This window comes from Poecilia reticulata, linkage group LG21, assembly GCF_000633615.1.
Source record: "Poecilia reticulata strain Guanapo linkage group LG21, Guppy_female_1.0+MT, whole genome shotgun sequence".
In the NCBI taxonomy this organism is placed as follows: domain Eukaryota; kingdom Metazoa; phylum Chordata; class Actinopteri; order Cyprinodontiformes; family Poeciliidae; genus Poecilia; species Poecilia reticulata.
Genome location: NC_024351.1, coordinates 7,572,701 through 7,586,818, shown reverse-complemented (window position 1 = coordinate 7,586,818; position 14,118 = coordinate 7,572,701). Strand labels below are relative to the sequence as shown.

General features: G+C 40.3%; 1 protein-coding gene across 9 annotated transcripts in view; it reads right to left on the bottom strand.

Annotated features, from left to right (window-relative positions):
• The window catches only part of nhsl1b (NHS-like 1b), a 95,339-nt gene that overhangs the window by 36,928 nt on the left and 44,293 nt on the right, over positions 1-14,118 (bottom strand). Inside the window, exon 1 of one of the 9 annotated variants that reach the window (XM_008397793.2) lies at positions 13,865-14,083. The exons of 6 other annotated variants lie outside the window; for them this stretch is intronic. In XM_008397793.2, the coding sequence (XP_008396015.1) occupies positions 13,865-13,880 (16 nt within the window). In that variant the 5' untranslated portion in view covers positions 13,881-14,083. 2 more of the 9 variants (XM_008397792.2, XM_008397784.2) reach the window with 2 other exon arrangements.

Here is a 14,118-nt window from a genome sequence, read left to right as displayed (position 1 = left end):
GCGGTCGCACAAATAAAGAGGCAGCTGCAGCTCGCCTTGTTTCTACATTTTACTTTGTCTGCGTCCCGAGTCCAAATATGCATGCATACGCAGGGAAAACCTTCCAATAAAAGATGTTGCCATGGTGAGGACAACTCATTAAGGCAACAGATTTAAAGAGGCTCTTAAAATCACTTTCTCTCTCGTCCATGTCCCTTTTGCTCTCTCCTTTATAATCAGACTCTATGGGGGGACATGAGCTTTTCAGAGGCTCGACTGGGCTTTGAATGGCTCAATGGAAGCCTCCAGCTGACTGGGACCTAACTGGGGTCTAGGACCGAAGCTGGGGATACACCAGTAGATAAAGAGAAATAAAAGATGGAGCTGGTTAAATGTGTACTCTCGGATTAGTTGGAATGTTCTTCAGTACTTGATCATAAGCCATGCGATTGATTTAATTCTGCACCGGGGAAATACCTAAACATTACCAATGCATGCGTTTTTTTGTATCATTTTTTAGAAACTATTAATAGAATAAGCTGCAGACAGGCAACAGGCAGCTCATCGGGGCAAGCGGGGCTACGAACGTCAGCGGACCAGACTCAAAGCAGCGTGAGGTGGAGAAATCTCCCGCTTATAGCAGCTCTCATTAAAGAAATGAGCTGCGACTGAGGTCTGTGCAGCCAGTGATTAAGCATGCTTAGCCAGCACCACCGCTCGCTTAGATTTTTGATTAAGACTGGTGTGGGATTTCAGCAGGCGAAAGCTGGAGTTGGAAGGGGTCTGGGAAAAAAACTTGCCTAGCTCACCGGCAGTGGATTAAAAATGTATTTAACAGGCTGTGCATGCATGCTGATTAATGTGCTTTATTTAATCTAACTCATGTGCGACGCTGATGAGACTAACAAAATGACAGGACGTCTTATCAGCAAAGTTGGTAGCCATCTTTTTTATTCATCACAGGTGTCTTGTCCGTCTCGCAGACACAAAAAAATGCAGTGAAACTCGAGTCTGATAAGAGAAATATGAGACGGCAGAAAAAGACAATAATAGTTGCACTCTAAAAATCTCAAATTCATTTTTGATGTTCTACCACAATTACACCACCAGGTGGCTCCAAATACCAGAGAGAAGTCAACAGGAAACCCAACCTTGACGGGATGTTCATTGAGTGAGTGAAGACAACAACTAGAAACACTAGAACATAAACCAAAAGGTACCATTGTCATGGTAATCTGATATCTTCATAAAAATAAAAAACGTGCGACCATCTGCTCTCCCATTCTCAAACCTCTGTCTAAATTAATCAATAATGGGATAAAGGTCCCAGCAGATCCAAGTGATTATCTGGCTGTTATGTCCTGATGTGATAATCATATCACCAAGTAAAACTCCGTTGTAAAACATATGGGGCCGAGAGTCTCTGCGACACCTGATCCCTTCATGGGATACTGCTGACTCAGTCCTCTCCTTCATCACTTCCAATCTCCTGAATGAAGAGCCCAGCTGAGCCCACACAGGTTCATTATCTGAACGTACTATCAGTGACTCACGTTCATAACAAAAACCCATATCTGTGACACATCCTGTCACATACGAGTTTAAAATTACATGGAACATCTGACGAGGTACTTGGGCTGTTCAGTGTCGGGAAGTTATGGTTTTGTTCAAAGACATAAAACGATAAAACCTGATAAACTGGATCAATGAAGCTTTAGCAATAAGTCTTCAAATGATGAAGAAGCGACATGTTTCACTTCTGAAACATCAATAACATCTAATTTTTAACAAAAGATTAAACTGCTTCTTTGAACAGCTATTACTGCTGCTCATGTGCAAATAAAGTGAATTCTGCAACCAGGGAGAACTAATGCTACATTCAATCTGTACCCAGGAGCCAGAATTTCCCATTTCTAAGGTTAAAACTATCAACTTCAATACCAAAAAGATGTCTAATAAAAAGAAAACAGAAGTTCTAAGAGTGAAATACAAAATACAGTGTTTTAGGAATCCCATTCTGGTGACCGACTGGTTGGGAATTTATAAAACACAGCACACTTATAATAGTGTCCAAGTGATGCCAGAGAAAGAAAAGCGATATTAGAAGATATTTAAGAGAAAACAATTTTCTGTGACACATCTAGACAGGTCTTCTGTTCATTCATGGTGTGAAAGAGTAAGAAAGAACAACAATTTCTGCAGATAACAGGAAGGGTGAATGGAGTTTTTTTTTACTTTTTGGAGCTTCCAGCCTCTGTTATGGAACATATTGGATTTAGAAATACTTTTGGAAATCTCAAAATTAAGTAAAGGGTTTTTATTGTCTTCAGAGACTTAATTACGCTAGTCTCACTCATGCTAACAGATGCTAAAGCTAGTTGGAAAAACTCAGCTGTTTAATAACTTTTAATAAAAAAATTATCAAGCGTTCAAAATTGTAAAAACGCATGATTAAAAAAAATCTGTGCCATTATTTCTCAGCTAATTTTTTTTCTGGCACCCATTCAACTGATAACTGACCATCTTTTCCCCATGAAGGTTACTGAGCTTAAAGCACCTCTTCCAGGTTTCAGTGATTATCTCTCACCTGAGATTATTGGAGCACCAAAGGTTTTTATAGTCAAAGTAAATTACCTTGTAAAAAATGACAATTTGGTCCAGTGAACAGAGTTGAAGCATTGAAGACTAAAAAAAAATAAAAAAATAAAAAATTGAGGCACACAGCTGCTTTGAAGAAACAGCCTTCACCCATTTTACAGTTGAATGACCCAAACCAACCCCTGACCCCTAAATCCTTAAAGTGTGTGTGAGAGAAATCCCCCTCTCCTTCATCTCATTAAGCTATGTGTCATGCTCTCCACTCCATTGTTCTCCCACCTCCAACCTGCTATTCATGGCTGCTGTGCACATTCAGGCTAAGTGTGCACTTGTCTGTATTCATCAGTCTCTGGGAATGTGCTGGATTTAAGTCTTGAGTTCTGCAGGGGAATCTAACATTTCATTGTTCATTTATGAGCCATTTACAACTAATCCTACACTACTTACGTCAGGAAAAAAACAATGAACTGACGAATCTTCCATTTTGGGGTAATAAAAGTGTCCATGTTTGCTGAATTGCTGAAGATACAATTGTGAAAAGCTTCCAATTGAGCTGTTCTATTCTTATTTTAAAATGCTAGAAATGATGATAAAGTGATTATGTTTGTGTGTCTAAGAAACAAAGAAAAGGAGATTATGATGAAGAGCTATGGTCAGACCTCCTTTCCAATTCCCACAACCAAAATCATATTACCTTAACTGGATTTTAGCCGAGCTTCCCCCCATTCTAAGAGTCAAGAGCCATTTCATTTAGCCTCATCTCGTTACTCCATAAGCCTGACCTCTCTCAGGTGCCCTTCCCCAGGGAGCAATTGCTTTCATTGGCCAATAACTGACCCTGCCTATTTCCAACGAGGGTTTATGGGGGATCCTGTCAAACAGCTGCTCCAGAAAAGAGCTGGAGAAGAATAGAAAGATATATCTGGTTTAAAGAAATCTGACTATAATTTAAAGCCATAAACTCTCCTGTAAAAAAAAAAAAAAAAGGAGACCATTTTCTAGAAAAAGAACAAAGAAAACTGAAAATGATAAATCAGCATGAAATCAAGTAAGCAAAAGTGAACAAAGAACAAATTAAGCAAGTTCCAGTCTGGGGGAGTTTGTCTCTAAGGGGATCATTAATCCAGCAGTTGGACGCTGATTAAACGTTGAGAGCAGGGACAATACAGTAGCAAAGGCTGCTACGTCTTGACCTGTCAGGGCGCATTAGCCCAAGTGATCATGAGGACGATTCATGGTCGCTTGGCAGTACGCTGTTAAGCTTCAGACTTTTTTTTTTTAACTGTAGTTTACAGTTACAAAAAGTGCACGGACCAACTAAAGAGCCAAAAAGAAAAAGTGATTTAAAGTTACAACAGATCCTGCTCAGCACAGCTTCGATGTTTTTATTCACAGAGATTTGGTGTTTTGTGTTTTGTACAGTACACAAAAGAAGTCTAGACATAAGTCAAAGGCATTTCATTCCACCCCATCATGTCTCTCTAATGGTTCCTTTATGCAGTGGCAGAGGTGAAAGTGGGTCACCTCCATAACCCGAACCGGGTGTCAGCTCCATCACCCCCGGAACTGTCAGCTCTCTTACACACATCCCTGCTTGCCTGGCCCATCACCTCCAGCTGCTTGCCATTATGTCCTGTTCCCAGGGGTGGACACCCAGTGGATCGGCTTCAGTCATGTGTCCCAAGTGACACGCAGTCATGCATGTCATACGTGCATGACTGGATACAGAAGTTTCACATTTTGTCGCGCAACAACTACAAAATCTTCAATTTTATAAGTAGTTTATGTGACAGACCCATGCAAAGCAGCACTTAGTCATTATAGTTCGCCCCCTCCGAGTCGATATTTTTAAAGGAGTTGTTTCCAAATAACACAGGCCTGGTACTTAAATAATTACGCAACATTTTTGCCGTCCAGGTAGTACAGGTATACCGAGATAAAGATACCTTTGTATCATTATTTCATCCATAATCTAGAGACTAAAAGTTTTGCCCGTTGTTCTTTGCAACTAGACCAAGATCAATCAGATTGAATGGGGTGGATTTGGGATACGTTCAACTGGATTTAAGTCTGGACTTTGACTGGATCGTTCCAATACCTGGATATGCTTTGATCCAAACTAATAAATTGAAGCTCTGAGTGTTAGAGTTGGTGTCCTTCTAGCAGCTGAACCTCCACTCAACTTTTTTTGCAACCTCCAAGAGAGTTTCTTCCTATATTGTGCATGGCTAATAGCTGTAGAGGTTTGCGGTTGTATTGTTAAGCTCAATGGGTATGAACACTTTTGCAACGCATTGTACCTAGAATGTTAACATTAGCAAATTTCAAAGGCAGGTATACAAAACTAGAATCCCAAGTAACAAACTTCATGCATTATGAACAGTATTTATGCCAGCCTCTAGGTGAGGGTCGTTTGAGTTTTGCCTGGATGAACCCAATCATTACCAGTGGGTAAAGATGTCTGGAGTCATAAAGTTGCAATCCACACCCATCCAACAAAGGACATCCAGCAAATCATACAGAATCGCACACACACACAGATTTACCCTCAACGACAGACGGTACAGATCACTCAGTTACAGGAGGATGGAAATCAGCTAATAGGAAGAGACAAAGCCCAGCTTGGAAGGCTTCTCCTCCATGTGTTGTGACCGTTGCTCTGACAAACGGTGTGCAACTATTTCCCTCAAACAGTTCAGTGACTTCAAAGAACTGTTCAGAAGAAGCTAAATTATCTCCCATATCAGATGCATGAGAGGTCTACAGGCAGCTAACAGATAGCAGAAGGCACCGCAATCACAACGCTCTCTTGATCGACAAGACCTACATGACAAAAGTTGTCGTATCTTAATTTTGTACCTTTTCCCTCCAGACAGGTTGTTGTTTTCCCCGGTGACTCTTCAACCACAGGTCCCAGCAGTGGTTTGGGCGTCCAGAGCGAGTCCTGCTTCTGGTGCACCTTCGAAACGGAGAGGAAACGTTTGCGCAGGCAGCCTTCTGGTTTGGGGGTCCTGGGGCTGGGGCAGGCCTGACCCTGGAGGCTGTTCCCCATGTTGCTGCCGGGCTTGAAAGAGCACAGAGTTTGCTTGCCGCCCGGCCGGTCCTCATAGCAGGCTGTGGCCCAGCAACTGACCGCTGGCTCAGATGAGAGGCATTGTACGTATGTGATCATCCTGGACCAAGACCTAACCCCCTGCCACCTGCCCTCCCCTTCTCTCCAGGACCTAAGCCCCCCGACTACTCCTCCTTCTTGTCCAAGCCTCCTTCTCAGGACCCTCTGCTGGAGGTGATGTGGTTGAGACCTCCCACTGCACTCAAACCCTCAATAGGCCTCCCCCCTTCATTTCTAGGAGGATAGGATGGAGATCTAGAGGGGTTTCTGAAACCCACATGGGACTTTGTCCCCCCCACCACCTCGTCTCCTCCTACCGTTTTTGTCTTTGCTTTCCTCCTCTCAGGGATGCTATTGACTTGAATTGATTTGCCTGACAAAAAGGGCGTGGGGCAGGGAGGGTGGTGGGTACGAACGGTGTTCAATTACAGGAATCAGCTCCAACACAAATATTTTGCAGCGCTATTGCAGCACAAAGTTGTTGAAAACTGAGTCATGGCTGTCAGTGGGATGACTGAATCCAAGCATCTTGCAAAAACATGAGTTGTGAGCCACAAATTAGACCGCAGCGCATTTCTGCAGTACTCTTAAAACAGCAAAAGTACATTTTAAATCCAGTGGAAGTGAGTTATTTGAGAATACCTGTGGTTAAGACATGCTTTATGTTCCTCCCAGAAGCAATGTGATCCTTAAACACGTTATAAACAGAAAAAGATCCGCAAAGCTCAAGAAAGCAGTTATCCAAAAGAGAGTGTCTTTAAAGGAAAATCCAAACTTTCAGAAGAGTCCTCAGAAAAGCATCCACAAGCACCCTTCTTGCTCCTACTTCCATTTGAGAAAGCAGCAGCATTGTTCAGAGAAGTCCACATGGTCTCTCCTCTCAGCTCCTCCTCCTCCCGCTGCTCCTCGGTGCTGCTTTTCTAATCTGTAAAACCAGATTATCCAGCCACCAGACCCTTACGACCAGCTTCTGATTGTGACAGACATAAAACACAGATGGACACCAGGCTGCTGGTAATGAAGTGCATCAATTCTTCAACACAAACATGCAGAGCTTGAGGAAGAATCGTGCAAAACTTTTGGCAAACATGTTTTCCTGGGTCAAATATCACCAGATTTGCCTCCATGTAAAAAAAATTAAATAAATAAAATCTCATAAATTTAAACTTACTAATTACAGAAGCCCTCCCCTTTCGCCTTAGAGGCTGCAGAGGAGCACCATGTGGAGAGCAGATTGGGAAGTCTGACACTAACAGGTGTAAGCACAGCAGACACCAGATGAAAAGTTAAGTGGCAGGTCAGTAAATACTGAGAGATTAACAAACAGGGTGAGAGTAGCCATAACCAGAACCAATCTTATGTCAAGTGAGAGAGAACTACATCTAGATGGATAACATCTAAATGCCGACATGTAGACATGGACATGTGTTATAGAAAAATGGAAAATGTGGAGGAAAGTGGCTAAAAGAATTTAGTGGCCAAATGTCTCCCCCTAGCGGTGGCTTAAACAGATCCTAGCAGATTGTAGTCTTATTTGTTGAGGTACTGAGGAGTGATCAAGAAATAAAAGAGAATCATACACAGTAAGAAGAACAGTATAAATGTTTCCTTCATTACTTTGGAAAAATATGCAGATCACTTATGAAAGGAAGAAATGACCTATCTCCAGTAATGCAAGAAATTATTTCTTGCATGACTGGCAGCTATGAAATTCAATAATCCTATCTTTTTAGAATCGGTGAATGCGTCATAGAGCTCTTAGGTTTAGAAGTTACTTCTGAAAACAAGGACTTTCAGTATCACTTAGGTGCCAAAAATAAAGTCAGGGGAAGTACAGAGATATAAGGAGGTGGAAGGAAACCATTTCATCAAACATGCCCAGAAAATTCTGTTGCTCATTCAGGCTGCAAAAGAGAGCAAGACTTTCAGCAGATAATAATAAGGCTCAGCCACCTGTTTCAGCTTTCAAACTGGATTTTAGAAACATTGGCAGTTTTTTAAGGTAATTAGTCGTTTTCTTTTCACACAGCTTATAAAGTATTTTTCACTAGTCATCTATTTCCACAGTTTTTCTTAAAATTAATGATATATAATTGGAGTGAAAAAAAGGGCACGCATAAAATGACCAATTACCGTAGTCCAAAGTCTTAACAGAATTTCTGCAAAAAAAATCAATCAGATGCAAGATGAAGTCTACACAATAATGAAAAACATGCAACTACTCATAAAAACAGCAACTGTAGAAACTAATTGTATTGCTCGATTTCATTTTACATCATTAATACCCTATCACTCTTTAGAAACTTCAGCATTTCAGTGAATAAAATCTATATTAGAAGACTGTTATAATCTATTTAGCTAACCATCTTTCAGGACTAGAGCAACTGATTTTCTTTTTCAGTTTCACTCTTAAATCCTAAATTATTATTAAAAGTCAAGTAACTGTCTTAAGCTAAAATTTACTTTATTCTCATGGGAAGTCTATCTCAACTTGTAAAACTCCTAAAATAGTCCAGAAAACATGCTTTCCTCTGACTCAAATAGATTTCTGAGAGTCTCTGGATCCTTTTACTAACTTGTTTATTTTTTTATTTTTACAAAACTAGTTCAGTTTTCTCCATTTTATTTTTAGAAAATGTATGAGGTTTTAGTTCAGGGAGTCATTACCTGACAGTTCTTTTTTTTTTTTTTTTTTTTTTTTTTTTACAGCAGAGCATGAACCTAAAAAAAGGAAGAGGCACTGAGTGACTGTCACCGTGCCAAAGCCGCCACAGATAAACCAGGGGCTAAAACACCCATTACCAACAGTTATCATTTCCACAGCATTTGGTGAGGCAGCCAACACACAAGCCGATTAACCAAACCCTAAACCATGGTGCTCTCACACACAAATTATAAGTGACAAACCGTGGAGTGCACAGGAACACACAGACACAAAAAACAAAGTGTGAAAAAAACACAGTCCACAAACTGTGGCCTGAACTGCGCTTGTCCTCAATCCAGCTGCACACACGCATGCAACTGTGCACAACAAACCATCAACGCACAACCAACTGAACACATATTGGACATCATGTAGTTGGTTCTGTGTGTTCAGGATCAGATTCCCATCCGCTTCCTGTCAGTGGTCACGTTAGCGGCTCTGAATACTTGTGGGTCCTCTTCTGGAAGGATGCAATGCTCAGCTTAGGTTAGGATGTATAGACATGTTTTTACATTCTTGTGGACGCACACACACATTTGCACAGATATTGTGTGTTTGGAAGGGGGTGCGTGAGCGGAAGGCTGTAGGAGACAAACAATGGTTTCCATGGACACGTGTCTCTGAAAGGACTGAGAGGAGCACCTGCATGCTGAGTAAGTCCTCCGTCTGGGGAAGTCTTCCACTCGTCCACGGGGAGTCGGCCATTGTCTTCCCACGGTTCACTTTCCCACTCCGTCTCTCTAAGCTTCACACTCGCTACTTGGGAAAAGTTTTTCCGCACCTTTTAATTACCGCTTCAGTTTAAAAAAATACAATAAGATCTAGTTACTGACTTTTTAATTTCTAAAGTTACAATAAAAAAACTATTGTTTTGGTGAGTCTATTCAGGGGGACAAAAGGTTTACTGCAAACCCTGCAGATCCCACTGACAGCCAACACGGTTTACAGCTCAAGAACAAAATCTTCCTCTTGGGCTTTGACTTGTTTACAGGGATCACCGTTTCATCAAAGACTTCCTCTTAGTATCGTCATCCAAACCCGCCTGCCATTTATCAGACAGATAATTAAAAAAAGCGTAAGTGATAACTGCAGATTCATTTTAGATCTCCCAAATGAGGCGCATTTTAACTTTCAAGAAACTCAGCTGCACCCTACAAAAGACTACAGTTCCAATAATATAAGTACATTTAAAAGCTCAATCAGAAAACAAAAATGCTACCAACAAAAACTGCATTTTCTTGACTAATTTTAAAAAATTTTTCTTTGAAGATGTTAGTTTTACTTCTTTTTTTTTTTCATTTTACTTTAAAACATCATTATATCACAATATTTGAGTTTGGGTGTATGGCATATTTGTGATTTCTGTAGATGTAAAGGGATTCACCTTTCACCTGGATTTAAAGTATAATCCCGCTTCTCTGCTAGAAATATTTCTCCTCTCCTCTTTTCATTTCCACACCTCCTTTCTTCCTGTCCATTGCAGAAAATCACACCGTCACATCAAGCGTGAGAACATCCATCAGCGCCGTGATCCACGTCGAGAAGGCGAAGATATGGGTCAGCTGAGGGTCAACAGGTCACAGCCTCTACAAACAGGTGTTTTGGTTAGGGAGGGTGTCCATCACCATCTTACAAGTTCGGAGAGCTCAACACAGCGGGACATTTAAAGGGGTTGCCAAAATAAGGGTTGGCAAGTGGTCTAATTTAGACTTGTTGCTCCAGCCGAGGTGAAATGTGATTCAAACGCAGCCAGGAAAATACTCTTCTAGGTATAGAACTACAGTTTAATAAAGCTTATAAAATGTCATTCTTCAGTAATTCGGTTTTTAAAAGGAGACCGGCATTAAAAGATTATTAAAATGTCTCTTTTTCATCCTTTTTTGGAAGGATGAAACAATTTTAAACAAGAATTGCATCCTACCGCATATTGGGTGAAAACTAGATGGGTTTAGGAACGGTAGGCTGCTTTTTCCACTCCAAAGCCTAGCTAGAAATGTGACCTAAAGTTGAAATATTTAGTGGGAGTCATCCCTCTTTGTTCTGCCATCCATTTTGTGAACCATTGATTTGGCATCAGCCACACGACATGATGGTGCCACCTCAATACTGAACAGCAAGTAGAGTTTTTAGGCATCATATTCTTGCAAATGTGGCTAAATAATTCAGATTGCTTCGAATTAAATCTCCAGCTGACCTAAACAAACTGTAATTTCATGAAGAAGTTTAAAAATGCTCGTCTGAGTAAGAAATCAAGACATATTCCTGTGCTTTCATACACAAAGTGCTTTTATACATAGACTGACACAGATTTAGAACTAAAAGCAATAATTTTAGCATTGATTTTACAAAAAAAAAGTGATATGTACACACCAAAAATTTATAGATAACCCTAATATTTTGACTATTTGTTATAGGTTAATATTGTAAAAGGCAGTTCACATAAAACTGGATGAATGTCCACAGCAATGAGATCAGTGATAAACTGTAATCTCGTTAAAAGTCTGGATTGTTTTGCTGTTCATAATGTGAGCTTGACAGATTCTTCAGGACACTTTAGATTACACTTTCACTGCCTCATTTCCTCAACAGAAACATCAACGGCCACCATTTTCTCACACATTAGAGAGAATCGAAGAGATCAGCTACACAGCGGACCACATTCAGCTCAGCCAAAAATATGTTCTTGCGGACTGGACAGAGCCCAAGACGGCCTTAAGTAAACTTGCAACTAGGCGGTCAGTTGAACTCCAAGCAGGGCTTATGTTCACGGGACGCTAACAGAGATGAAGAATTTCTCCACCCGGCGTCACACGACAGGAAACCTCCTCATCCGAGTGACAGCTTCATCTTCGACTAATCCCCAGAACACATCCCCTCCCATGTTCACGTTCTCCACTGGGGCTCAAGCCCCGAGATAACTTATGTAACGCACAAAAAGCTGAACCGAATCGGGGAGCATAAATCTACCCACACACAGGGCTTACGCTCTCATACGAGGTTTTGGTTTTGGTGGTGGAAACAGATGGGAATTCATTCCGACCGCAGCTGGGAGTGCAGGAACACGGACAGAAGATTGTCACATCTGCCTCAGAACTGAGGGGGGAGCTTGTTTAAATAATATAAGCAATCATTCAGCAGCTGGCAAATTGTGTAATCTAGTGGTTGGATCACAGAATTTAACATGATGCAGAGTATTTGGGTCAGTATGCTAAAGAGTTTTGAAGCTAAAAAAAAAAAAGCCAAACTGGAGGCATTTCAGCTGATATGAACCAAGTGACGGTCAAAAATGTTCACGATCAACACTGCTTCAGTAATAAATGAAACTTAAAAAAAAAAAAAAGAAAATGAAATTGGCAGTGTTGGTGCAACATCTGTTTCTGTCCATTTTTTTAAGATTCCCAATCTCTGTGGACTGTCTTTCACAGCATGATTTAGTGCACACAGATGAAAAACTGGGATACTCAGAGATATAGTTGATGTGTTCAGTTTATATGATCTAATTTCCTCTGCTGTGAATCTACAAACAGCACCAAAAAATGGCTGCAGAGGAAGAATTTGCTAAATAGCAAAAACAGCAGGAATAAGTCAATTAAAAGCAGATTTGTTCCGGTAAACATATCATCCAGCATTATTTGGGCTTCTTGAAGACTGTATGGAAAGATGAAACACACTGATCAGTAACAATAGATAAGTATTATGATAAAGTGGGGTTTTTTTTGTAATTCAAGTTTTAGTTTCAAGGTTTTCTTGAAGTTTGCTTTATCATGTTTATGATGCTGTTCCAAAGTTAGATATAAAATAAACATTATGTTCATACATAAAGAAACTAGATTTAGTTTTAAAGCACACAGATCCTTACTGAAACAGTTTTATCAGCTTATATCAGCAGACTTATGAAGTGTTTAAAAGTTACCTTGAGAGTAAAACTATCATTTGGCCATATGTCAGCTTTTGGTATCAAGGTTTTAGATTATCACAGTCCTGCCCCTCCCCCACCTGTAGCTAGACACTGCAGGTCAGCTGGCTGAAAGAAGGCTTTTAGCAGCAAAAAAACTGAGCTGTTTGGAAATGTTCAATATTAAAACTACAGGAGTTTACGCAAGTTAAATTCAAGACTTTGTAATACCTTTTTTTTTAGATCATTATGACTTATTTTTTAAAACTGTTATGAATAGTACATAATGAATTTACCTTGACAGCTTCTATTTCACTTCAAACAATTCAAGAAAGTTAAAGCTAATATCCAGCAGCTGATATCCCTTATTTCAAATCCCTTCTTGACTAAAACACACGTTTTTCCACAGCAGAGGAGCTGGCCGTTAGCCAAGAACCTTTTTGACTTCATTTCCCTAAAACACTCACACAAGAGGCTGAATATCCAACTAAACTCCTTCTATCGGGGCTAAATGACCTAATTTCTCAGCACATGGAATGAATGAATGAGGCCAAGACATTTCTGGACAAAAGAAAAAGAACTCTGTAAACAGAAGAAGCATTGGATGAACAAATGTACAAATTTATTAGTTTGGGTTGGAAACCAGGCTTATATGTGAGGTCCGGCAGAAACCCAGACTTTACTCTTATCAATTTGATGCATTTAAACTCTCTGTTAGTGGATGATGGCTGGCTACCTTAGCAGATAACATGACTAATTATAAATCTAATATCAGCTCGTATTAATTAATTTACTCTACACACAGCAAGGCAAAATGGCATTAGATTCTGACCAATAAACATGTAGAAACTTCTACTGACCTGAATCAGCGTTTATTCTCCACGTATTTACACTAAAATAATGGTGCAAATATTCTTAATATAATAATGTGTTATTCAATCAGGAGTATGATTATGTGTTCAGCTTCAAAAGTTAAAGAAACAGACGCTATGCAGTTTGTGGTTTAGTATAAATATGATTATACATAGACATTCAACATGTTTTACGCGAGGTTATCGCACAATTTCCATTTTTAGACGAAGACGGAAAAACCTATTTTAAAGGTTCCAGAAAAAAAAAAAAAACACGAATTAGTTTCCTCTTACCATCAAGTAATGACCAACACATGGCTTCACTTTGCAGCTGCTGCTTCACCAGCTGTTACTGTGGCCAACAAGCTCACAACATGAAAGAAAAAAAAAAACGAGTTGTTGCTTCTTGAAGACCATGAGTAATTAATTCAAATGGCACCGAGGAGCGTGTAGGCTGGGAATGGTTAACTGAAAGGAAAGAGTAGGAATAAAGTTTATTAATGTTGCTAAATCAGAGACCAGAACAAAGAAAGAAGTGCTTGAAGAGGCAAAGAAGCTGAGATTTTTCCCCTTCACTAAAGAGACGCGCACAAGGAAGGATGTGGAACAAGGACTGACAGTAAGGGAGGTGGGAGTTTAACTTTTCTTTGTCTCACAGAGTCAAGAAGTTTGTTCACAGAGACAAGGACAAAGCAAACGCTTCGATGTCATGAACTCGCGCTTACCTTTCAGACAGAACATGTCCCTTCACCTCCTCATGCAACAACAAATTAACACTGGTTTCTTCCCTCTGGTTCCTTTCTTCCCGGTAATCCTCTGTCGTGCACTCTTCCTCCTTTCCCCGTTTCTCCAAACCACTCGCTCAAACTGTCCGCACGCCGACACTCAGATCCTGACATATTCGATCCACGCTCCATCTCCCTCCCTCTCTCCTTTCTCTCTCTCTCACACACACACACACACACACACACACACACAC